The sequence below is a fragment of the Sinocyclocheilus rhinocerous genome, unplaced genomic scaffold (genome assembly GCF_001515625.1).
Source record: "Sinocyclocheilus rhinocerous isolate Xijiao unplaced genomic scaffold, SAMN03320098_v1.1 scaffold779, whole genome shotgun sequence".
NCBI lineage: Eukaryota > Metazoa > Chordata > Actinopteri > Cypriniformes > Cyprinidae > Sinocyclocheilus > Sinocyclocheilus rhinocerous.
The window spans coordinates 957568-984495 of NW_015652150.1; the positions used below are offsets into that span (position 1 = coordinate 957568).

At 39.0% G+C, this 26928-nt stretch overlaps 2 protein-coding genes across 3 annotated transcripts in view; one reads left to right on the plus strand and one right to left on the minus strand.

Moving 5' to 3' along the window:
* Positions 1 to 882: 882 nt before the first annotated feature.
* Positions 883 to 5967, plus strand: ccne2 (cyclin E2). Of its 2 annotated transcripts, none has more exons than XM_016519426.1 (11): positions 883 to 1065; positions 1650 to 1690; positions 1800 to 1875; positions 1980 to 2033; positions 2589 to 2737; positions 3200 to 3335; positions 3434 to 3580; positions 3725 to 3955; positions 4043 to 4154; positions 4834 to 4991; positions 5075 to 5967. In XM_016519426.1, exons 2-11 carry the CDS (start codon positions 1677 to 1679, stop codon positions 5180 to 5182), a joined length of 1185 nt encoding a protein of 394 aa, XP_016374912.1. In that variant the 5' UTR covers positions 883 to 1065; positions 1650 to 1676; the 3' UTR covers positions 5183 to 5967. The 2 variants fall into 2 exon arrangements, with proteins under 2 accessions (XP_016374912.1, XP_016374913.1); XM_016519427.1 differs by having other exon boundaries at positions 1983 to 2033.
* A 3557-nt stretch (positions 5968 to 9524) lies between these two features.
* LOC107713796 (neural-cadherin-like) overlaps positions 9525 to 26928 on the minus strand; it is a gene marked incomplete at its 5' end in the record, with an annotated part of 118895 nt that continues 101491 nt past the window's right edge. Inside the window, 15 exons of the mRNA XM_016519407.1 lie at positions 9525 to 10448; positions 10777 to 10934; positions 12402 to 12655; positions 12733 to 12913; positions 13224 to 13488; positions 13616 to 13963; positions 14414 to 14537; positions 14936 to 15063; positions 15391 to 15518; positions 17273 to 17487; positions 17633 to 17910; positions 19516 to 19751; positions 20754 to 20938; positions 23924 to 24017; positions 24955 to 26572. Of these exons, the coding sequence (XP_016374893.1) occupies positions 9975 to 10448; positions 10777 to 10934; positions 12402 to 12655; positions 12733 to 12913; positions 13224 to 13488; positions 13616 to 13963; positions 14414 to 14537; positions 14936 to 15063; positions 15391 to 15518; positions 17273 to 17487; positions 17633 to 17910; positions 19516 to 19751; positions 20754 to 20938; positions 23924 to 24017; positions 24955 to 26572 (4686 nt within the window). The remainder of the gene's footprint in view (positions 10449 to 10776; positions 10935 to 12401; positions 12656 to 12732; positions 12914 to 13223; positions 13489 to 13615; positions 13964 to 14413; positions 14538 to 14935; positions 15064 to 15390; positions 15519 to 17272; positions 17488 to 17632; positions 17911 to 19515; positions 19752 to 20753; positions 20939 to 23923; positions 24018 to 24954; positions 26573 to 26928) is intronic.

Here is a 26928-nt window from a genome sequence, read left to right on the forward strand (position 1 = left end):
AATATAACAATGTAACCAGTGGCTAGAAGACATAAAAAAAGCCTTGTCACAAAATTCGAACATAATTTCTTTAAGAACAAAAAAGGCTTTTGGTTGATAAATTGGCATCTATGATTGTGAAATGCAACTAATATTATGATAAGATTAACGTTTTCAATACGCTTATCATTGCCTGTCAGAATAAAGAACCTCTCATGGGTTTGTTTACAAGAGCACGTTGTTTCTCGCAGAATAACCATGATTGGCCAGAACGATTCAAATCTCCGCCCACTATAAGCTGTCAAACTAGGAAGCGTCTCCTTAGAGTCGAAAACTCGTCGTAATTTCATATAAATGCAATAATTAACATACAAACCTACTCGCATATGATGCATTAGGTCCTCGAGCCCCGGATTCGTTTAACCGGGAAAGCAGGAAAGCGCGTTTTTTACATATTTAAACCAAAGGTCGACTCGGCCAAAAGCAAGTCTACAAACCACAATAATTCCCATAGGTTTCTCACAAACAGTCAACATTATCGTTTGTAATTCCATGCAAATTTTTTTGAACCATCACCAATGAGGCTGCCTGGTCATTTTTAGCCCCCCAAACACAACGTTATACATAGTTTTTCCGAGTTGTTTTTAAAGGATGAAAAGAGCGCCACGCATGCGCAGTAGCTGCGATCCGCTTGGACAATATATAACACTTGGCGCCATTCATTTATTCATTTGCACTGAACACTGCGGTAAGGACACATATTTTAGTCTTCTTTCACCTATAATCTTTTTTATTTTAATTTTACGTCGTTAACTCGTGTCGTAATCACGCTTTATGAAGAATAGTGCTTTTGCTTTAAAACGGAAGTTAGTGCCTTTTAACTAACTTAGTCATCTACGACTAGAGACGAAGATCTCCTCGGGACCCCTAAAAACAACTGTTTTAGCTAGATTATTTAGGTCGAAAGCGCAATGAATGTGTTTCGAAGTATCTCTTAGGCTAAAGTTTAATGTAATGTCGACTTTAGAGTGGGGATGTTGCTGAAAGTTAGCTGTCTCTGCTAGGCGCCAGATCGGGTCGTTGTATGTACGTGGACGTGCATTTGTATTGAACTCTTTCAGAAATTGGGAAAATACCTGATATTGTGGAAAGTGTTATGGGTTTTCCACACACCAAGGGGTTACCTAAACAGTATTTTCTGTTAAACTGGTGTTTAATGCGCTTTAAATAGATCTTAGATGGGTTTTTGTGGGGGCAGTTGTAGTCTCCCGCTTCGTGTAAATTGGCGCGGACTGTCCTTTCATAAACCCACAGAACTGGATCATGTATTTCTGGTTTCAGTAAAAACAGATGATCATACTGCTGCTTGTGTAGACTTTGAATTTGCTCTCAATGCCTTTCGACTTTAACGGATTTTTAATTCGTATGAATTATAAAAATGTGTTCGATATTTCTGGTCACGTATGTACTCATCTCTGGTCAAATGGCTGAAGCTTGAGTGTTTATTGTTAACGTTAAGCCTTTTTTGCCAGTATTTCTCTTATGCTTTATTATTTTAATTATACGTTTGAGATATGTGGTTAACGTTACGTCATTATTTTTTAATTCAGGCTTAAGAAGTTCTTTGTTAATCACAGTGTAACTAAACATTGTGTGTTTCTGTTTCACAGGAGAAAAGCACACCATTTGTTTAGAAAATGTCAAGACGCAGGTAAGAATGATTAGTTTGATTCGTTGAATTTGTCGAATGTTTGACTTGGCTAGCCCTAAAAAACACAATAACGTTACTTATTTTTGTAATAACTTTTGTGTTTTAATAGTAGTCGCAACACATTACAAGAAAGAAATGAAAATGCACCTGAACAAAATAAACCACAGAGGAAAAGAAAAAGCGAGGTGAGATATTACGATTTGTTTTAAATATTACGTTACTGAAACAGCTGTGAATTATTTTCTTCACAATGTATGCAAATATTTAAATATCCTAAACCTTTTTTCAGCAGTGCAATAGAAGAATCCCGTCAGCAGCTAAGAAACAACACTATGAAATCCAGGTGAGCCGATGATATGTATTATGTATATTTATAAATGATTCGTATTATTTTTTAAGCAGCTAAAAGAGCCAGACTGATTGTATTCGGTATAAGAAATGCCTGTTAGTTTTTCACTAGCAGTCTGTTTATTATGCAGTAGTTCGGTCACGCGCAGTAATGGTGTCACTGGGTTAATCAGCGCGCCGTGACGTCACGCGCAGAACCTCCCGCGGTTATTTCCTTTATTCAGCAGCCCGCGAAAAAAATCTTTTATTTAATTAGATAACTAAAACTTTTTTTTAGTATTCTTAACGTTTTGTTTGGCAGCTGCTGTATTAGTAAAAGTTCATATGCATTAAATATTCTTTGATGCCTGAAAGGATATTCCTTTGTAGCAAACCTGAATGTAAACTATAATGTAAGCTCTAGGCCTACAAGATTTTATAAAAAGAAAAGTAAAAGAAACACTATGCTGAGTAATCTAAATCAGTTCTTATTCATGCCTTGTTTAATTTTACTTGGTTAAGTCCTATTCATAAAATGTCAGTGGTGACACCATATGTTTTCTTTTTCTAGAACCGGTGTTTTGAAGGTGATATTAGTCCCAGTGTCTTAATCGAGACTCCTCAGAAGGAGGTTCATCAGGAGACCGGTAATCTTTCTGGTTTCAAGTGCTTCAGATTCAAGAACCTCTTTGTGAAACCCTCTCCGCTGCCATGCCTCAGGTAACACATGATCACAGCGTCTCATGCTTTGAAAAGCGAAAGTAAATGCTAATAAATAAAAGTCTCTTACAAATAATACTCAATAAAACAAACCACTTGACAACATTATTACCCTTTTCGCTCCTTTGAGGAAACTGATTCAGAATCATAGTGAAAAACACTTGGCTTGATTTATTGTCATCACTTCAAACACTTCCTGTGTTATGTAATGTTAGTTTTGGAAGATTTTTATCACCAGCGTTTTGCGAAACGCAAGCAGAATTTCCCCCCTGAATGCGTTTCGTTGAGTGTTTAATATCATTCAGTACTTGCTCTCTGGTTTAATGTAGGGTGACCATACGTGCCATTTTCCCAGGACGCGTCCTGGCCAGGATTTCTATATTGCCTAAAATATCTAGGTTTTGGCTTTGTTTGCGTGTGCAGACCGATCGGTGTGGTATAAATTTGCTGTTGTCCTGTCAGTTGGGCCAGCTCAGATGATGTGTGGATAAAGATGCTGAACAAGGAGCTCAAGTATGTACATGACAAGGGCTTCATCCAACAACATCCAACCCTGCAGCCCAAAATGAGGTCCATTCTGCTGGACTGGCTCATGGAGGTATGTGTTGTTGTTTTTTTTCACAGCTATGAAGGGTTTTTGTTCTTGTCACCTGGTTGTTTGTGTGTTTAATCTGTTATTCAATTCTTTCTATGCAGGTCAGTGAAGTTTATACTCTCCACCGGGAGACATTTTACTTGGCTCAGGACATCTTTGATCGCTTCATGCTCACTCAAAAAGACATTGGCAAAGATCACCTGCAGTTCATCGGCATAACATCACTCTTCATAGCCTCAAAGATAGAGGTACTTCAACTTTAACATCAGCTTGAATTGGTTTTACAGAACTAGGATATTTTCTGTCAGATTTGTTAATGACAATACAGGTCATCTGAAACACAACAGAACTCTGTGGTGCTGTTTATCTCATAATGTATGTCTGTTTGACAGGAGATTTACCCGCCAAAGCTCCAGGAGTTTGCTTATGTGACGGATGGGGCCTGCAATGAGGACGAGATTCTTGCTAAAGAGCTTGTGATGTTGAAAGCATTAAAGTGGGAGCTCTGTCCTGAGACCGTCATCTCATGGTTGAAGCTCTACTCCCAAGTGGACTCTTTGAAGGACGATGCTAATTTCCTCATTCCTCAGTTCTCGCAGGAAACCTACATCCAAATCACACAGGTGAGACTTGAGCTCCTTTGAAGTAAACATGTATATAGTTGTTTTGTTATCTTGACACCTCTTCTGACTCATGAATCCTCTCTGCAGTTGTTGGATCTCTGCATTTTGGACATTCATTGTTTGGATTACCAGTATGGAGTCCTCGCTGCTGCTGCGTTTTGTCACTTTACTTCCTTTGAAACGGTCCATAAAGTATCAGGTGAGCTTTCTGATCTTGGATATCCTTTAAGGATTTCCAGGGTTTCTGCAGGCCTTAAAAGGTCTTAAACTGGAGCCGAAAGTCTTTTTCATTAAATGTTGCATGCACGGCAAAGAATGAATATCTTTGTCAGTATTTTTGTATTGTTTTTCCAGCTCTATATCTAAATATCTAAATATCCTTAAATCAAGATCAATTTAATTGAGATGCAAAATGAAGATCTTCTGAGAAACTGAACAACATGAAGTGAGTTTATGCTTAAAACAAGAATATCTGTCAGTGGGAATGAAAACTTGTTTTCCCTTTGAATCAAGTGTACTTTCTGACTCCAGCAGATTTGTTCTAGTTTTAATTGTAAAACTCACTTAATTTTGATCAGTTTTACAGAAAATAATACTTATCTTCTGTCATTTTGCTTCTCAATGTATCTTGATTTGTTAAATATTTAGACTTTTGCGCTGGAAAACAAAACAAAAATACTGAGAAAGAACATGGTTTTTGCAATGCAATCAGAAGGTACAGGAAACGGTTTGATTATTGTGATTCCTTTAATTTATTACTTTTTAAAAAGTCTTAAATTAACCTTCATAAAGCTTGCAGAAACCCTGACCTTTTTGTGCTTAAGTTGTTTCATCAGTTTATTGATTTTGTTAAGTATTTTCTTTTTCTTCCCCACCAGGACTCACATGGGACAGTGTATCAAGCTGTGTGCGGTGGATGAACCCGTTTGCACGGGCCGTACGTGAATGGCCCAGACCACAGCTGAAGGACTTCAAAAAGGTGGCGGCAGAAGCTCGACACAACATACAGACCCACGTGGACTATCTGACCATGCTGGTGAGTTCTCATTTTCATCGTCTCCTCGATCAGGTTTATTTGAGATTCAACTGGTTAACACATCCTTTTTTTTTTTTTTTCAGAGTGAAGCACATGATCGGCAGCAGGACAGCTTGGACCGGATGTCTCCATTGGCTGTAGCCGGAATATTGACCCCCCCTAAAAGCACTGAGAAACCTGCAAATGCCTGATGGGCTTGAGAAGAACCTGGCATAGCTAGTCTTCATTTAATGCAGTCACAGCCCAGAGATGTGAGAGACCTTCCAGACCAACACATCCAGAGACTTGGAGTTGTGTGCGGTATTGAATCCAGGTTGAGATGCTGTAACCTTCAGATGTTCAGGTGTGAAATTGAGGGAGAACCTAAGTTTGGTTTCCCAAAGCAGTATTTGAAGCACTCAAAAGTGCCTTCCATCAAAGAAATGGATTCATATCCATTTTCTGAAGCTAGAAATGAAACATTAATGATCTCCGACTGAAACTGCTTAAGAGCTTCTGGCCATGTTGCCAGCTCCGAGGTCTGCACAAATGCTGCTGCTTCATGGATCATATGTTACTGTTTTATGTTATGTAAATACAATTTAATTTTATTATGTGTGTGTGTGTGCGTGAAAACGTATGATGTGAAACGTATGTTCTTAATTTTGGCATCAGTGTGGTCGGATGCCAACCCAGTGGTGCAAACTCCGCTAAACAGGACGACCCTGCACAACGAGCAGAATCGGTTATTGGCTTATTTCCTTAAACCTTTACATCATTGTGAATGTCATTCCCTTGTTTTCATTCTCCTGCGACAGAAGATATTCCTGTAAGACTTGACTGTTTTCACACCTCAGAAGTGAGTTTACCAAACTGAATTTAAGCAAACTGCATATTTATTTCATATAGATTTGTCTTTGTAATTGAATTGCAATTTTGTTCCTCGATGCCAAAGGCATATTTAATAATTTGAGGTGCTTGCTATTTATGAATTCAATGCCTTTTGTTTGTAGCATAGCTTGAATTAATTTTGACTTGGACTTGAACCAGTCATGTTATCTACATTGTTGATTTAAGAACAGTGTAGAAATGTACTATGAATTGTACATAATATGTGTATAAATAACAATTTCAAGACTCTGTAATGTGTAATTTCCAGTGTGAAGTTATTAAAAAAATGAAATGATATCTTACATTACATATCTTATATTTTACTTACCCTAAACTTTTGAACTCGGTTTCACAGCATTTTTACATACAATGATAATTTAGAAAATCTCTATACAGAAATGCACAAACATTGCTGTCTGGTCTAACGTGAAGTCATTGTCGGTCCCCTATTGACTCTATAGCATGCGAGTATGATGGGGAGGCGGTGATGTACCTTTCGGTGGAGTGACAACAAAAGAAAAGCATTAAGACTGACAAATCTGAATTGCAAATTGTCCTAATGAGGGTGTTGAGGTGTCGTTTTTACATCTGGGTCTCCCAAAAAAAAGATGTTGCTGTCCTCACCTCCAGATAAACAGAGAGGAAAGACTATAAAGATGAACACCTTTTGATATACGATGTGTGGAGCATCTTTGACAGGAAACTCAAACAACTCAACTTTGAGTATTTGCAGAAGCCGCTAGCTATTAGAGCTCAATTCTTTGGTAAAGAGTTTTTCTCATTGTTAGAGTTGGATAATTGTCTCTTGCCATTTTGTTACATATTGCAAAGAGTTCCTCAAGCAGAGAGGATGCATGTGTTTATGCAGTGGCCAGACATGTGGCTGGCGTTGAAGATATGGACTCTCCTTACAATGCTTTTGTTGTGCGAGTTATTGTGTAGGTCTGGGAACGAGTGTCCCCTCCTCAGTGGGCTTCCTACCCCTGAATTCCCAACCCCCTGCAAGAACCTCTGAGACAAAGAACCCACTCCAAACTACATGCTTTTACTTTTAATGATGTGTCCCACATACCACTGCATTATGATTGCTTGGAGAACTTTCAGACAGATGGAGCATATATAAATGTGTGTGTGTGGGTGTGTGTGTGTGTGTATAACAAAAAACATAATACACATAATATATGTCGCATAAATACATTTAATAAAGCAGAACCTAAGGTGTCAGAAAGGTCATGAAGATAAACCAGAAATGTGTCAGACTTCATGATACCCACTAAAGAGACTTATGTAGCTAAAAAAAACAAACCAGAGAAATATAGTAAAATATATGTGATAGACAAAGTAGAAAATTATATTACTGTATATTACCACAAAGAAGAACAGATAGCAAATTAAAAGAAACGAGACTGACCAGCTGCCAACAACATTCACTCTACCTGTTCAACTGATCTCAACTGAGCTTTATACTGACCTACACAACTGCTAACAAAGACTAGTAGAGCAGTCTGATAGGTGCAGAACAGGAGCATGTCAAGAATAAAAAGGAAATTGATAAGATAATTTATGGCTCTCTTACAGATCTAGGTTCAGAAAAGGATGTAATAGAATGAGAGCAAACTTTACTTGGTTCAAATATCTGGGAGTTTTAAAAAGGCTGGAAAATTCATGGAAATGAGGTAGATTATAATATAAAGGACCGAAATTAGCAGGAAACTAGAGATCACGAAGCTACTGCAAACAATGCAGAAAAAACAAACAGCCTGTGATTACTGTAAGTCACCGCTGGGTGGCAGTAAAACAACACAAAAAAGAAAATCAGCGACATTGAGGCGTCAAATGTAGGATGAGGAAACTACACAAAATAACTACGCTCTCACGGTTGATCAAAGAAAACATTTCATTTATTAAAATTCATATACAAAAAGGAAAATGTTAAGTCCCTAGAAAAAGTATTTCTTTATGTACATTATTTACATGGCACAAAGAGCAGCACAGGTCTGTGAGGGGTTGAAAGGAACATTTCAAGTCAACTATCCGCCACTGTAGCAACGACCTCGTGCTCTTGTTAGCTTTACAAGAGGCATGAAGTGACATTGCCCGGACCTCTCCAGAAAAAAGTCTTCGACTTAGTTTATGTCTCTGTACAGGTTTTGCTGAGCATTTATTAGAGGACTAACCTAAATGAAAAAACAATCTTATGACTCATTGTTCTCACAAAATGCAGCCTGCAAATTTAGTTTCACAACAATAAAAATAGAACTATACAGAACCTTTGTAATTACATTGCAATTTAAAATATTCATAAGCTTTTTTAATGATTGTATTTGCGCTGTCTGGCCACATTTGAACTTTTTAAACAGACTTTGACACAGTGGAGTCTTGACTCGGCTACTCAATACACCATACATCCATCTGGTGTTGTGACAGACCATAGTGTCGCCACGTTTCAGCACACCAGCATCAGAAATGATTGGCATCATACACTACGTCCCTCATATGAAAAAGACAAAGAAAGAAAAAAACCTACACAATGAATATTCATGGCAGAATGCAGATTTATACTCCCACTGACTGAAAGTAATGTAACTCATGCTCTTTTTGCATGAGCGGATGCGTGATTCATTGGCACATCAGTCACCCGTGAAGTCTTTTGGTGTCTTCATGACCCTCTTTTGACAAATGTATGCTTCAGAGTTAAAATTCAGAAGTGGGCATCCATCACTAGTGCAGCTGGGTCCATTGTAACAAGAGAGTTTTGGTCAAGTGCTGATTTATAAAACATTACACCCTAAACAGTAAACTGCTGGGAATAATGCTGCGCTCCATTCAAAGGCGGATGTAGGATCTATTTCATTTCTATGACTTCCGACCATAAAACCGTGTTCTGTGGTCTGATTCTCAATGACATAAAGAAACAAAATGGCTGTGCTGGTGTATGATGATCTGGAAAAGATCATTTAGTGTTTTACACACCTGTCAGTGCAAAACTCTGCTAAACAGGTTTCATCAGCGTATAAATGTAGGAAATGTGTCTCATTGATGCAGTGAATGTTTATTGTTAACTGGGTCATGTTCAAGCAGCGTTCCCACACTTTCTATCAAAATTTTCTGTGCAATTTCCATGACATTAGTTTTCCAGTAATTTATCATAACTTTAATAATTTAATTAAATTATTACTTTTTTAAATTCTGATGGTTTGTTGGAGATTTTATAGAATTTAATGAATTAAGTATTTTCTATCCTAAGAAATGCTTTAAAATTGTATTTTATTTATTTATTTGTTTGCTTGTTTTGGTTTTCCAGTAAGATTGGAACCCTGTTTAAGTGAAAGTTTAGGGTCAGTAAGATTTATTATTATTATTTAAAAAAAAGAAATTAATGCTTTTATTCAGCAAGAATGCACTAAATTGATCAAAAGTGACAGTAAAGACACATTACATTGTTCAAACGCTCTTCTTTTGAACTTTCTTTTCATCAAAAAATCCTAGAAATTCAGTTTTGCCATCAAAGGAATTAATTGCATTTTAAAAAATATATTAAATATAAAAAAGGTTATTTTAAAAAGTAATAATACTTCACAATATTAATGTTTTACTGTATATATTTTTTTTTAAACAATAAAAATCTTACAGATCCCAAACTTTTGAACAGTAGTGTGAATTCACATTTTGGCAAATCAAAGTTCCGCGCAAGCTTCTAAGATGGAAATCTTACATAAAGTGGCATTCTAATGCGCATTTCCACTAAGCAAGCTGGAAATTTCGGAGTCAGATGGAACGCAATGTTAGTCACGTGTGTTTACTGAAACGCACCTTAGTTGTGACACGCTGGATGTGACCATATACCATGTTCATGGTGGCGAAGTCCTGATGATTCACTGGCTTTGTTCCCTATCAGAGCAAAAATAAATACAGTACATTTAATATTTTACTCAATAAATAAAACAAAACATTTCTCTAACCTCAGCTGCTCCTCACCCTTAAAGCTGTGTGACTATCACAAATGAACAGAAACCATTTCTTAGGACACGTTTTTGTAGCGTTCAAACTGGAACCCTATAAAGGCTATAAAACACTAACACAAAAACAAACGCTGGGCTTGAAGTCGTCCAGTTATTGTTGTTGTTCCTGGCTTTGGCTTTGCACCGTGTTCATGTAGGGGACGGCCAGCTCCGGTCCTCGATAAAGCTCGCTGAGGGCTTCGAACTTGGAGCCCCAGTGCCGCAGGGAGTCGTAGGTGAAGGCCTCCTCTGAAATGGCCGATCCCAGCGAGCTGAGGCTGCCCGCACTGGAGCCCATTCCCTCGATGCAGTACACGTGGTAGGTGTCCATGGGCAATGCCAGGCTGTCATTGTCAGCCTCCCAGATGATGCGCGACACGTAGCTCTTGAAGTCCATGGAGCAGTGACCGCTGCAGCTGGCATTGTGGTGGTAGGGAAGGGTGACTCCATTGGTGATGTTTCCGCAGGGATGGACCTCCTCCTGAGAGCCCTGGGACGACTTGATGAGGGGGGCTGTGGTACAGGAGGAGGACTGGGACAAGCTGGAACACAGCGGCCTCTTCAGCTCAGTGATGTCATAGGCGTTCTGTTGGACACACAGGCGACACTTTTAATTCTGGGGAAGTGCTATAGAATGCCACTTTATGACTTCCATGCATTGTAAAAAAATGCATTGTAAGAGGTCATGTGACAACAATATAGCACACTTTTGAACTGTATGAGGAACAGTAGGCAGTATGTAGACTGCATGCTAGTATTCTATTCTGTGTCAATCATGTTGTGCAGATTGAAATTCTAAAGAGCTGAATGCTGCCACCTAGAGGATGATGGCATTGCAGTGTAGATGCTGATGGAGGTCATTCCCCTGAAAGTAAATCAATATCTCCTCTGGCTGCCCTGTGTTAATGGAATACCTGGTCCTGCTCTCCTCCTCCCTCCTCGTTGTAGTTGAGGATGTTCTCCCGGATGTCCTCCCAGCTCTCGTGCTCCGCTGGGATGTGGTAAACACCTCGCTTGCGGAACTTATTCCGACTGCCCTTCTGATTCCATACGGTCACCGTCACAAGCACGGCTGCAGAGGACAGAGAGAGAGAGATTAATACAAGAATGATGACACCAGTTATTAAAAGTATATTTTTGTTGAAGTGTGGATGCTTAAGGTAAATGACGGCAAATCCTTTGCAACACATTTTACTTCCATAATGTGACATGCAAAGAGGTCCTAAAGAAGTTTAAGACAATTAATGAAAATGCTTCTCTTTTGCATTTTTTTTTACACAACTGTTCAAAAGTTTGGGGTCAGTAAGTTTTTTATTTTTTTTATTTTTTTAAGTATTAAAGAAATGAATACTTTTATTCAGCAAGGATGCACTAAACTGATCGAAGGGACAGTAAAGACAATTATAATGTTACAAAATATTTATATTTCGAACAACTGTTTCCAAAATCGATAAGAAATGTTTCTTGAGCAGCAAATTAGCATATTGCAATGGTTTCTAAAGAATCATGTGACACTGAAGACTGGAGTAATGGCTGCTAAAAATTCAGCTTTGTCATCGCAGTGATAAATTACATTTTAAAATATATGAAATATATGATATATAATATATGAATGGAAAACGTTTTTTTGTAGTAATATTTTACAATATTACTGTTTTTACTGTATTTTTGTTCAAATAAATGCAGCCTTGGTATGCATAAGATACTTTTTTTAAGAACATTAAAAAATTCATACCGACCCCAAACTTCGGAATGGTAGTGTAATTCAGTACAAAATATTAACAATTTATATTGACAAATTATTATATTTACAAATAATATTTATAAATTAAATTATTTACAGGTTTAAATAAGATTTTGGATCCCAGATTTGTGAGGTGGATAGAAAAAATCATATTTTGATGAAAGATTACAAAGATTTTGAAAGATTTTCGTCTTTGGAATAACGTGCACAATATGTAAATCATCCACAAAAAAAGTAAAAAAGTAAACAGGATCAGTTTTAATTTCATTTTTTAAGTGCAAAAGTCTGACATGTTCCACCAGCTCATGTCATCTTGCCAGTTCATGGATGGTAAGACTCCTCTTTTCAATTAAAGACAGATAAATCAAAAAATAACCCATCATTTTCTGCCAAATTTCTCTGAAGGCCATAAGCCCAACCAATCCCATCATCTGGCAGCACGTTTCTCATTTTTGCTTCAGTTGATGAGTGATTTCTTCCTGCCTGCATGCAGTAATGCTTTAAAAAGGATTTGTGTGTCTGCTTGTGATGTGGCTGACGGAGTGTCAGAGCTGGCAGAGAGGCCTGGAGGGCACTGCCAGCCTGTCACGTCATTGTTGTACCTGTCTGAGGTGTACACACACACACACACAGATGACTGGCCTGCCTCATCATTCTTACCTCTGTGTGTTGGCTCTCTACTGACAGCTTTCTTAACTGACGCAAAATGAGAGGGTCTCATCATGGTTCCACATTGATAATGAAGACTTTACAAGGCTTTTCATGAAAAGTGTTCCATGATACCCTGATAGTTACCAAAAAAGACGAGCAGACACATGCTGATGGCTAGGATGGAGCTCGGACTGAGCGCTGTGAGATGGAGAGATTTGACCCGGCCGATCTCACACCACTGGCCTCTGAAGCCCTCTGGACAGCGGCACTGGTAGCTCTTGGTGGAGTGAGCCAGGCAGGTGCCACCATTACGACATGTGGTGGGGCCGCAGGGGGACGGGGCGCAATGTAAAAGACCTGTGACCTCATCCACCACTGCAACCTGATTGGCTGGACACCTGGAGTGAGAGAGCAGACGTTGAAATGAAGGAAGAGGCATTTGACAATGGGAAACCGTGTGGGAGAGAGTGTTCACCTGCACTCGTGTTTCCTCCACAGGTCGACGCAGTACAGTGGACTCAGGCAGGGTTTGGCACTGCAGGCGTCAGAGTGGCAGCCGGGCACGACCCCACGGCGCTTCAGTACAGTACTGAACTCTGTGCCCTGACCATCCAGCGGCAGAGAGTGACCGTTCAGTCTTACATCCCGCATACAGCCTGTACGGTAAAAAAACATGGTGAAAACACTATACAACTTTTAGATTTTATATTTGTTACTATGACTTTTATTTGAAAGAGTCATTTGTACTTTTTTACTTTTTATTTAAATTTTTTTTTTAAAGGTTTACTATGTATTTTTTCACTAGCCAATATAGCGGTGCACTTGGACTTTACAATGACTGTAATTTTAAAATGGAACTGTAATTTTGATCATCTGGTTTATTTTGCACCTGACTGTGCATAATTTCACTCATTACACAGCTACTGGATTACAGCAATGAGGGGGGAAAGGGAAGAGAAAACCCACCCTGAAAGTCTCCCTGTGTATTTGGAGTGGCGCTGTTTCCCAGAAACACACTGGAGGGGTGAACTACTATTTCCTTTTTCTGACCCAGGACCCCTGTGACCTCCCGTGAACCCCCACCCTGCTCCAGTCGCAGGGTAAAGATGTTGTCATGGCGATGAAGGCTGAGGAAGACCCACTGGCCGTGGTTCACGCGATGACTTGCTAACTTCAGAGAGTGAGTGCAGTCCCCAAGGTTAGCACGGACAGTGAGGTACCCATCTACTATCTGAGAGACAAGAACATGACACAGCGTTACAGCTTTAAAACATTTTCAGATGTATTTGGACATATAAGGGATGCTTAAAATGAATGCTATTGCACTAGATGTAATTGCATTCATGTGTATCACTCACTTCCAGGATAATGAACTCGTTGGCGTCACGTGAGGCCATGCTGAGCAGGCTGCCCATGGAGGAGCGGGTTCTCAGCAGGAAGTGCGCTTGGGTTTTGCGTGGACTTCCTCCACCTCTCAGCTGGTACCTCAGCACACCGTCCTTCTCAAACGACCACTCAGGAAGGGCTTTGTCACACTTGTGTCCGCTATATCCAGGGTGGCAATCACAGCTGAAGGAGCCCCATTCCCCCAGACATTTCCCATGGACCCCACAGGAGGGTCCTCCAGTGGTCAGACACACACCATCTGTTAGGGCACATCCCGGGGCACTGTTCTTGCTCTCTGCTGCGCTGCCGAGGTCGTACACCTGACAGAAAACAGACACATGCACACAGAAAGGCCTGAGTCAGCACAATTCTGAACCTCATTGATCCGTATCGACACGCTGTCAGAAAGTGGCTCAGGTGAACGTCTGTTCTGTCCAAACAAAAGATTGTGGATTGGAACCCAAAAAACATTGTCTTAATCTCAGCCAGGAAAAGAAATTGTATGCTTTAAATATTAAGCCAACATGCCACATTTTTAATTTATTTTTTTCAAAAAAAATTTGGGAGTGTGCGTTTGTGCATGTGTTTTTGGCTAATATTTCCCACAGTCCCTTGCACAATGAAAGAAAAGGAGTCTGTAATAGTCAATTTTGCATTTTTGTTAGTTGAGAGTATTTAAGAATAGTCTTTTTTTATTTGTTTTGTTAAGTTATATTTTGCTTTGGACAAGACTCCCGTCAGAAAGCTAAACACATTTACACTGGTTTTACCTGACTATCCACCACCAGGTTCCTCACACATCCCACAAATCCTTTGTAATGGGGGTGTGACCTACGGAGTGAGTGTGTCTCTTTAACCCCACCCAACTGGAGAGGTTGGTAGACATCCAAAAACCTGAAGGGAAATGAGCAATTGTGGCATTTAGTATACATCACAGCCAGGAACCATGATTTATTATTTTCTATTGCTAGTCAAAGGCAGGTGGTATTCTAGAGAGAATTTTTATTGGACAAACATTTGAATATGCCTTAGTGAAAAATATGTTAACAGCATTTTGGTCTGTTGTCCTGTAAAAAAAAGACACTAGCATATATATATGGGCTAAAGGTATAAGGCCATGACACTCGGATGCCATCAAAAATCCACAAAACTCTAGTTTTCATTTCATGGGGTTCTTTAATAAACTTGGAATTTAATAAAATTTGGAATCCTGGACCAGCAAGCAAATGGTCTAAGTAGATACTTTTTAGCAGGGTATTTCTCTAACTATCAGTATCTTAAGATCAAATTACCTTTCACTGCCTGGCGTCTCTCCGGAGGCCTTGCACACCGACTGATCAGTCTCAAACATCTCAACTCCCAGGCCTTCCACCTCGTTCACCATGGCACCAGAGCAGTGGTCCAGAATCATCTGGACAGTCTACACACACACACACACACACACACACACACACACACACAGATTTAACTTAAAGGCAAAGTACTACACCATCTGAGTGCACGAGAGGTCACGTTTCATAATGGAATATTTTAGACCCAAATCCCAGAGGGCGATAAAGCTCACAATCTGCTTAACCCAGTGTGAACCTCAGAGCTATGTGATGATCTGGACTCTCTGACAGCTTCACGTCCCAATTAAAATGGAGGTGAGGTTGAGAACATTATAAAGTCAAACAAAAATTCCTCTGGGAATGGCAAAAGCCCAGTGTCTCATTCTGGTCACATGCCCTCCAATCTATGCTTCTACCTTGCCGTCGCTGATGATGTCGAGGTGATGCCAGCGGCGGTCCGTGACAGTGGCTCTCGCGGACAGCTGCAGTGTTAGAGTCCCCGAGCCGTGATTCACGCTCAGCACAGGAACTCCATTTTTCAGCTCTAATGAAAAAAACAGAATCAGAATTGGATTAGAAGACACACAGTATACTGATAATAGTGAATGCTAACAGGTACACAGCCATTCAAACGTTTGGGGTCGGTAAAATTTTCTAACATTTTTGAAAGAAGTGACTTATGCTCACTAAGGCTGCATTTATTTGACAAAGATACATTAGAAACAGAAAAATATTATTACAATTAATACCTTTTAAAATGTAATTTATTCCTGTAATAGCTGAATTTTCAGTAGCCATTACTCCAGTCTTCAGTGCCATATGATCCTTCAGAAATAATTATAATTTGATGATTTGGTTCTCAAGAAACATTTCTTATTATTATGAATATTGAAAACAGTTTTTTTGAAAAAATATTTTTGAGGAAACTGTAAATGTAAGGCATCTTTGTTGAATAAAAGCATTAATCATTTAAAAGAAAATCTTACTGACCCAATTTGGAACCATTTCACAAATCAACACCACAAAAAAGGGAGTTCTGGGCCTGAAGACTTGTTTGTGCTTGTGTTGTTTGTGCTACAAACATGAATGACACCTCAAATCATGCAGTTTATAATTTTTCTGAGCAATCAGACTTATGATTTTTGCCCAGAGGACCATAATATGGCAAAACAGTCACACAGATTTGACCCCAGGCTATTCGGTGCCACAAGTACACTTCACCTTTAACAAGTTCTCAAACTCATCATGAAAGCATATGACACTGGTACCGCAAACACATGTGACATGAAAATCTAATGCTTTTTTATGCCCCCTAAGATTGGTTTTGACCCCCAGCAGTAAAAAAAATGCTTATTCATAATCAATTTGTGGTCAGTTTGAAATTGCTGTCACTGCAGTACAGGGCTTTTGCCCCAGTTCAATAAAAACGTACCAAACTGATGATGTAAGCTTATGCAAGGCCACAGGAGAGTCGTTTCCTGAAATCACACGACCAGTTGCATAATACAGTACTGGACAGGTGGCATATAATCTGAATATGTGACCTTCACCGGTGACTTGGGGTCAAGATCAATGCTGACCCAAACCCCATTCACACCACTGCTGACCACACACATTTACACACATCTATAATTAATGACTTACTTCAAATTGTGCTTGTTGCCATTAATCGATTTTAGTAACACAATTAATTGGTAGAGGAAATTAATGTCATGCAGTGTAACAAGAGAATCTTAAATTATGATATTACTATGATGGATGTTCTCTCCATTATGGAGATGGTTTTGTTCTTTTTTTTCTACTGAAAAGTAAATGTTTACATATGTGGTTTCAGTCCAAACTAGTTTTTTCCATCATTAGGAATGTGGTGTGTATGGTATTGTTGTTAACAAATATTTAATTAATTTTCAGTAACTGAAATAATGCTAGAATAAAATAAAATAAAATAAAATATAAATATTAGATGAAACACTTAAACTTAAAATTAGAAATGTCTCAATGGGAACTAAATGAAATAAGTTTAAGTGCTAAAATTACTAAAACGAAAAGTAATTTAAAAATGAATATAATTAAAATTAAAATAAATTAACTAATTAACTAACAAAAATGACAAAAGCACATAACTAAAAGTATAACTAAATAAAATAAAAACTGAACACAAGCTAATTCAGAATATTAATAAATACAAAAATAGTACATAAATAATACCTAAATAACACAGTACATTCTAAATTGACACGTCACTTTCCACTGCACTATACAAATTAACAGTGAAACATGATCATTTGTCATACATACCCAGTGCAATGAAGTCCTCTTTTTCTCCAGGCTGAGGTGTTCCCATTGGGCCATTGTAGAACAGCAGGCCATTGCCTGCCTCTGTGATGAACTCCAGAGAGATGTGGCTCTGGAAGCAAGGCCTTATGGGAGAGAACCAAGCATAACCATTGCCAAGGAAACTCTGCTTGGTTTGCTGGCATTCTGGTCCATCAAACATAGGGGGACATTTACACCTACAACAGAGTAGTAGATTAATAGTAGATTTTGCTTCACCAAAAGTGAAACTGCATTATATGAATAAACAACGTTTATTCTATCATATACTAAAACAAGCAATTATTAACAAGACATGAGTGCTAGAACACTAGACTGTTTTACCTGTAGCCTAGTTCACTATCCACACAGGTGCCTCCATTCAGGCAAGGGTTTTGTGAGTATGAAGAGCAGTGCAGGTGAACGCGCTCTCGAGCAAGGCAGCCACACTGAGCGCTCGCTTTGGCTGAGACGGACACCAAAGAGACATTCCCATTGTTCAGTGTTTTAGGGGTGTTACTGAATGTCACCTTGCTAGAGCAGCCACCTGTCTGACCGCACGCTGCATAGGCGCACTCGTCCACCCCCACCTGTAGAATTGTCACACCCAGAGCGGACTCCAACTGAAAGAGAAGTACAAATCCTACTAAATTACTTGTTGAATTAATGTTACTCCCACAACTGATTCCTTTTTACTATATTTGTTGATTGATACATTTAAAAAAAAAAAAAATTCTACACATAAGCAAAACTGCACAACATATTGAAACAGTTGGCTACCCAACATTACTACAACTAGATAGCAAATTAAATGCAATAAAATGAAAAGCTAAAATACAAAATACATTCAAGCAAATGTTATAATTTTACATTTTTTCTTTCTTTATTTTTTTCTCCACATTCAACCTGTTATTTCCTTTAAAGGGTTAGTTCACCCAAAAATGAAATTAGCCCATAAATTACTCATCCTCAAGTCATCCTAGGTGTATATGACTTTCTTCTTTCAGACGAATCCAGTCTGAGTTATATTAAAATACAAAAATACAGGAGGCCTCCGGGGGGTGAACAAAGGCCTCCTGTAGCGAATTGATGCGTTTTTGTAAGAAAAATATCCATATTCAAAACGTAATAATCACTTTAATCTAGCTTGCGCAAACAGTTGTACACGGAAGCAGCTCTGGGCTGATGACGTATGAGGTCAGCGTTGCGCATGCGCCGGTGAGTCTCGTGAAAACCAACGTTTGTTAACAGGATCAAAGGAAGCAATGGGCTAATTTTCATTTTTGGGTGAACCCTTTAATTTACCAGTCAATATTGACTTTATTTATATGGAAAAGACATCCTTGGTCATTCTACTGAAAAAAATAAAAATAAAAATAAAAATTTAATTTAAAAAGAATTAAAAAAATATATATATAATTAATAATACAAATTAAATTAAATTAAAAATAAAAATTTAAATTAAATTAAATTAAATTAAAAATAAAAATTTTGATAAAAAATAAAATAAAATATTGTATGGAAAAGAGCAGTTTGGAAACATTATAAAGAAAAAGTCATACAGGTTTGGAACGATAAGAGCATAAGTTTGGATGACTATATTTTCATTTTCTTTCTGATGACTACATTTTCATTTTCTTTCTTTAGCATAAGCATAAGAAGCATAAGAAAATATTTTTTATCAAAATATATTATTATCCAAAACAATTTACAAGAGGAACAATGCAACACAAGTGATTCACCATAATCATTTCTGTACATGTGTTGTTAGTATGAGTGTGTTTGTTTGTTCTGGACTCAAGGGCAGTCCATCACATCCCTCAGCAGTGGCTCTAAAAATGTCAGGGCAGCTTCCTGTGTAGTGCATCAACATCATCTCGGTGAGAGCATTAGCACCACGCTGGGCTGTGAAGAGAGCCCACTCTACACCTGATTTATAGACTGGTGGATGCTGCACAGGGAGCAACATGTTCTTTCTATCCATTCCTCCCTCCCTCCCTTTCAGAAATCATGCTCGCCTCCCCAGCCCAAAGCGACAGCCCACCGTCTCATACCTTACATGGAAATGAAATATTTATTGAACTGTTGCAAAGTGTGTCTCTGAGTGCAGGTGTGAGAGCATGTAAATGTGAACCGCTTCATAGACTCCATGTCTGTGCCTATGTGAGAAACACAGAAGACGTGGATTGGTGTGAAAGTGTGAGTTTTTGTGCGCATGTCTTTGTCACCTTAGCTCTGTGCATTGCCACGTAGCCGTGGAGTTTCTCGGGCTTGTAGTATGGCGAGCCATGGGCGGCAAACCACACGCTGAGGTGATGCTGCATTGGCTGGCTGCCACTGGCCAGGCTAAAGATGTCAACGTTCTCCATATCAGTCTGGAAGAGCTCGGACAAGAGGCGGCGGAGACGCATGTATCGGCTCTCCTCATTCGTTGATGCTTGGAAAAACTCATTTGCAGTCAGGTCTGTGCGTAACAAACACACACATACAAAGAACTTGCCATCAGTGTAAAATCCAAGCATATTTATTAATGCGGTCACATTGTACTGTTTCTTAACATTTGTTTTTTTTGCCATATGTTTTCCACCATCTCTATGACCCTATTTTGTTTGGACTTTTTTCACACTGCCCCTTCTATGCTAAGACTTATATGCAAATGGCCTCTTCGCATGTGAAATGAGTAAGAGCACTTACTCTCAGGCTGCGGACTGCATTATGCTCATTCATCAATCTCAGCCTGCATTACATGTGACAGATTTACAAAATCTCCATTGAATGTGATGCACAAACTTTTAAGGTCAAAGTAAATGATTGAGCATAAAAATCAGCCACTTTTTTCTAATGGGATACAAGGATGCAAATGCTATGCATTTTTAAAATAGTTTCTAATACCAGATATTCAACAATTTAAGAATGCTGCATTCAAACTTTTCATCAAATTGTTTTCTTTCAGTTAGCACAGGTTTTGTATTTTTAATTAAATTTTTTGTTTGGAACTGACTGTTCATAGGCTTCATTGATCTGAGATTATGCACCTCAGTTTTTGAGTGAAAAATAATTTTTGCAGTGTTCACTCAAAAACAGAGGTGCATAAGTTCAGATCAATACCAACCAGTTCCAAAAAGAAACACAAAACCTAATGGCTAATTGAAAGAAAACAAGTTGATAGAAATACTGAATCCCACATTTGGTAATAATATTGCATGATGAGAGATTTACAAGCAATTTTTTGTAGGTCGTTGATTTTTGACTGGGAACACCACAAGTGTAACAAAGTTGGAGTCCTATGCAGTAACATTCACTAGCATTTTTGGGGAAAAGAAAATCCTCTCACATAACATGAAGGTTAAATATAACAATAATGTAAGCATATGTTTAAGAATTAATAGATTAATAAATTAAAACAAAAACAAGCTGTTCTATTTTAAGTTCTATTTAAAAATTTTTGAAAGGAAGAGTCACTCACTGGCCAGTCTGATTGACCCAGCATTCCTCAGCTCCTCCTCCTCCAGCTCCATCACCATGACCTCAGCTGATGAGGTGACGTCAGGCCAGCTCTTATCTGCCACCCTCACCTGCATGCTGTAGAATCCAGCTGGTGTTCCCTCTCGGATGCTCAGCTGACCGGTGTTTTGGTTCAGGCTGAATTGCCTGTGTGGGTTCATGTTCAGTGGGGCAAAAGGATGAGAATTAATGCATGACTCAAGATTCAACTAGTGTATTTATGATCATCTCAATCTACCACCTTTATTAAATATTTATAATAATAAGGATTAAAAAAGAAATTCATCATTTACTCATGCAGTAAATTAAGATGTTTAGGAGGATGTTTGGTCTGTTCCTCACACAAAGCTATCTTTTATGGTTTTATAGTATTTGGTATATAGTGTACATATGGATGGAAGACTTTTATAATACATTTATGGTGCTTTTTTGTCATTTTGGAGTTCGACAGCATCTTTACTCCTTCATTTTTTATCGTAAGACAAGGAGTAGCATCAACTTACTGTCTAACACCTCTGTGAAAGAAAGTCATATGGGCTTGGAGGGTGACAAAATGGTATCAGAATTTCCATTTTTGGGTGAACTATCCCTTTAAACAAAGACAAACCAGAGTGAAAATAACTGTACAATAACTGGAGATTCAGTCCCAGGTTCATTCTTGGATCATCACGCATGAGAGAGCAGCACTGATGCTGTAAGATAACTCAAGCTGTATTATTAATGGCAGTGGGTATATCAGTGAAAGCACTTATGTCAACTCCTGTCTCCGTCTCCAGATGTGATGAACATGACAGGGACAGTTCTGCTGTTCTGGATAAGAGATTCCAGGAACAGCTGGGCCACACCAATCTCTCAGTCTCTCTCTCTCTCTCTCTCTCTCTTTTGTATGGATATGCACTTTCTCTGTCTAGGTCACAGTTGTATTATCCCTTCTCTGCATTTTAAAGCGTGTCCTCTTGTGCACATTTTTTTTGCTTTTAAGCATAAACCACAACTCAACTGTGTTAGATATATGTCAGTATGATTTAAAAAAAAGAAATTAATACTTTTAATCAGCAAGGTTGTACACTATTGATCAGCTGTCACAGTAAACACTTTTTTTGTTACACATAAAAAATCTATTTCAAATCAATGCTGTACTTTTGAACTTTCTATTCATCAAAAAATCTTGACACAAAAATACTGAGAAGCACAAATGCCTCCCTGAACGTATCTACTATCCTGAATTTGCATTTTCTCACATAAACGAGCACACATAGTAATGCAAGAGTTGATTCTTGATAACTTGGCGGAAGGGTTTGTGGTCATTTTTTTGGATTGTTTTGCACAAGCTGAAAAATAATTGAAAAATACGACGATTGCAGACTTGCAATTTCATTGACTGTTCTTCATGTCTCTCTTGGAACCAGATTTCAAAACATATTGTAGCATCTGTGATTACAGACTAGTGTGAGTGAGATATAACCCAATAAATGCTGTGATAGAATCGCTGTTTGGACTTTTATTGGGAGGTTTTTTTTCATCCAGGGATTTTAGTTAGATTTTTTCATGAAAACCCTCCTCATATTAGCTACACATTCAATGGCACTCTCCTCTAAGACAGTGAAAATACAGTTATATGACAGTTACAGATAACTACATTGTCTGCAAATTCATTAAACCCATATAATATAATGATGTTATGACAAATATGAGAAATTCTCCACATTTTAAGTATTTAGGGAATAGTGCACCTGACTCTGATCTAAATAGTCCTGTCTTAAATCAGAAGATATTTTAATATATATTTCAACCCAAGTACACAAGACATGTATGATCACACGAACTTTAAGAATCATATAATTTTTTGTTTATTTGTTTAGATAAATCGCTCAGAGGGGTTTGACCAACCAGTTAGACAGACTAGGTTATTTATATGTACAAATCATCCAAACACCCCATTCCTTGCCATTTCTAATATACATTTGATTAATATTGCTAAATATTATTAAATTGTAACGAAATTGCAGATCCATCTTTGATTGTCAAAAGAATTCCAGGTTGAATGTGTAGCTAATATGAAGTGGGTTTTCATAAGAAAAAAAAAAATCCAACTAAAATCAGAACTGGAAACAAACACTGAATGGACAAAAGAAAAAAAAAACTCCCAATAAATGTCCAAACAGCGATTCTATCACAGCATTTATTGTGTTATATCCTGTGCATCATTTACATTTTGCATTTTATGTTAATTTGACAGGAAACTTTATATTAATGTACTTTCATGCTACAGCAATGCGCTCTCGACATTTGTCAGTAAAATAACGCCATATCTATCTTGTAGTGTGAGCTAAGAGGACAAGGACACAAAATGAAAATAGACATTTCATGTCTATTAAAACAACCCTGGTATATGGCGTTTGCTATGAAGCTATGTTTGGCCCTGTAACTTCAAACATTGTGCAGCAAGGTCGCTAAACTCAGTAGTCACTGCTCAAATTAAATTCAATCATGTTCATATAACAGGAATAGAGTTCCACCTCGATGGTAACCTTCAGCTCGGGTGCCAGATTAGGTACTTAACTGTCAAGTAAGCAAATGAAAAACTGCTTGGATCGAAGCAAGAGTGTGGTGCCAAGAGATGCGTCACACTAGCTAACATCAAACTGCTAATGTATTAATGTGTTAATTATCCAAATTAATGAGAAGAGATCCTCCACAACACACCGTCGGGCACAGCTTTGGATGGAACTTGAAATAGACTGTGATTGAACTCAAGATTAAACTGATTGAGTTTGCATTGCTTGCTGGAGTGTTAGCATAATCGCTTTACTTAAAGGTGCCATTGTTGGCATGAGCCACAGAGTCTGGTTTGGACAAAGTCCATCACACTTAGATGCAGCTCATTAGAGAGAACCTCTAGCCAACGTAATCTTTCTTATCAGTTACTAGGAGAGAATTCATGTATCACTTCAGAGTGAATTTTTAAATGAAAAAGGCAAGTGACAGGCAAGATGTCAGTAAGCTAATATGCCGTGCTCTGCACACTCACACCCTTTATCTTCCCCTCACTTTTGTTATTTTTTTCTTCTCTTGTAAGTGTCACTTGACACAGTAGAGTTTGAATCAAACTTCAATAGAAGATCAAAGCACCTGGGGGGTTTGCCTTCGAACTTGTAAACCTTCTCGCTCCAATCATCAAGGTCAGGGGATTGAACCTGTCCAAGCACCGTCATGGGGAGTGTACCTGGGGAAAATACATAATGAGGTTAGAGAAAAGCTACCTTCATCCAGCCTGCGCGATACCTGTGGCGATGCGCGTGTGTGGGTGGGCGGAGGAGACATATCTTTAAAAAGATAAGCAAACAGCAGAGCATCTCATTGGCAAATATGGACCCACTTAAACAGCACAGTGGGGAGGGGGGTGCAATGCTATTAGCATGCAACATTGCCATTTCTCCAAAAGGCAAAACGAAATGCTGTAATCCTGTTAGTCATGAAATCAACACCCTTTAAAATGGTTCCTGTTTATGTGCCTCTTAAACCTGGGATTTAAGTAAATTGTTAGCATCATGCCATGTTTGAGCTACATGACGAATTCTTATTAGAAGGCTAATGCATTTCCATCAGAGAAAAGAGAAAAATGTTAAAAATATATCAAGTAATACTATATTTCTTTCCTATGTGATATATTAAGAAGACAAAAAAACTGTGATATATTAAGACGACTAAAAAACAAGTGTTTTGGCTCTGATTTTCTTACACATTATGAAATATTTTTAAGTACTATAAAATAAATAATGGCATGGCATTTTGGAAGTGAAGCATGGTACTACCATAGTATTTTGGACATGTAGCATGGAAGTAGCATTTGAAGTACCTTGGAGTACCAAGTAAATATGCAAAATGAATATGTTAACACTTACAAAAAGTACTATGCTACCACCATGGTATTCTGGACATGCAAAATAGTAGTATCATGGTATTCTTGGAAGTACCCTAGAGTACCATTAAAATACCATGGTATATGAATTTCAGTACCATGGTATATTTCAAAATACTATAGTATCACCACCATTATACTATGGTACTGCCACAGTACTTTTTGTAAGGGATGTAAATAACAACAGCCAGTGAATTTCAGTACTATGGTAGCAAGATTATGACATTTCTTTGGAACATACCCTGTAAGTTGTACACTATGAACTCGCTGTGTCCAGGTGCATGGGGATGGTCGTTTTTATCTCCAATTATGACGGTGAGTGTACTGGTGGAGCTCATTGGTGGTGAGCCGCTGTCAATCATCAGGATGGGGAGAAGATACTGCTTCTGCTGTTCCCGGTCAAAGCTGCGGAGAGCGGTTATCATGGCACTGCCGTTCCGCAGATCAGTCAAGTTGAAATTAGTAACAACAGAGGTCAGCATCAGCAGACGGATGGAAAAAGGCCCTCCGTTGGATGACGTGTCTCTGTCAATAACATGCAACAGAATGGATGTATCGTTCATGTGAATGACCTGTGGCGCAATAGTGTTCTCCCACACAATGGGCCGATATGGAGCCTCAAACTCTGGTCCATTGTCATTGACATCTTGTACGGTCACTAGCACAATGGCAGAGCCAGTCAGAGCAGGGCTGCCCATGTCTGTGGCCAGGATCATAAGCCTATGTTGAAACACCTTCTCCCTGTCCAGAGAGTCAGCTACCACAACCCAACCACTCTTATCTACCAGGAACTGCTGAAAGGGGTCGGATTCTGGGGCGATGCTGTATGTGAACCTCCCATTTTGTCCAGAGTCCAGATCCACTGCTGTCACCTGTGCCACGATGGTGCCTACTGGAACGTCCTCGAACATGGATCCTGCTTCGTAGAACTGTGGGAAGAAGACTGGAGTGTGGTCATTGGAGTCTTCCACCTGAATGATGCAGTAGGCCAGGCTAAAGAAGTCAGCATCCTCCACTTTGACCGTCAGGTTGAATGTGCGCTCATGTGGCTTCTCAAAGTCAATCTTCTTCTTCAGCCTCACTATGCCACGGCGGTTCACCTTGTCAGTCTCAATGAAGAATTTGCGGTCTTCATCTCCACCAATGATGCTGAACGCCATGACTGAATTTTCACCTTCATCACCATCGGTGGCAGCCACTACCACTACCTCGCTGTTGATGTCCAAGTTTTCTGGCATAGAGGCCATGTAGACTCTCTGGGTGAACACCGGAGGATGGTCATTGACGTCGGAAACTACGATGGTGGCTGTTCCTGTCCCCGAAAGTCCTCCTCCATCACGAGCTTCTACCACAACAAGGTATCGATCCACCACTTCCCTGTCCAAAGAGCGCAAAACAGTATAGATAGTGCCTGTGGCTGGGTTGATGGAGAAGAGGTTAAGATTGATCTCATTGCGCACATTCTGCACAATTCTGTAGGTAAGGATAGCATTCTTCCCAGCTTTTGGATCATCTAGGTCGGTGGCCCGCATCTCCATTATGGAAGTGTCCGCTGGGGAGTTCTCAGGCACGTGACCCAAAAAGCAGTTGTCTGTTGCACACAGGAAGACAGGTGCGTTGTCATTCATATCCTGCACTTCGACTAGAACATCAGCAAACCCGGTAAGACCTGCCCCATTCTCATCAGTGGCAAGTACCATGAATTGCCAGGCTGAGCGGACCTCGCGATCTAAACGACGTTTGGCGAAGATCCTACCATTCATCTCATCTATGGTGAATTCGTTACCAGCTCCCTGCCCGTGTAGAGAATACCGCACCGCACGCTGGTCCGCCTCCTGATCTGGATCCGTGGCTGAGACCTGTGTGAAGAACAGATGGGAAAAAACAGGCATACATATTAGAATTCAACACACTTGTCACAGAACATATGAGGCAATTAAAAGTTAATAGTCACAGCAAAGGAATGCCGATAGTTCTCTCCGCCTCTTTTCCGGTATGTTTATGCGAAGCCTTTGAAGTCTATTTTTTACACTGACAGCACAATAGACAGCAATACTGAGACACGGTAGCACAAAATGACAACCGTGGCAGGGTGTGTCAAAATATTCATTTCAAATAGGCTTTCTTTTTAGGCTTTCTAAGTTTTAAACTACATGAGGACATTAATAAACATTACATATCCCTTCAAGGAAACCCAGTGTTTCCCCTGCCCGGC

Excerpts from the sequence above, each read along its gene's own strand:
- ccne2 (XM_016519426.1), top strand. Across the intron at positions 1,876-1,979 it reads AGAGGAAAAGAAAAAGCGAG|CAGTGCAATAGAAGAATCCC; the intron begins GTGAGATATTAC and ends ACCTTTTTTCAG. Across the intron at positions 3,581-3,724 it reads TCATAGCCTCAAAGATAGAG|GAGATTTACCCGCCAAAGCT; the intron begins GTACTTCAACTT and ends TCTGTTTGACAG.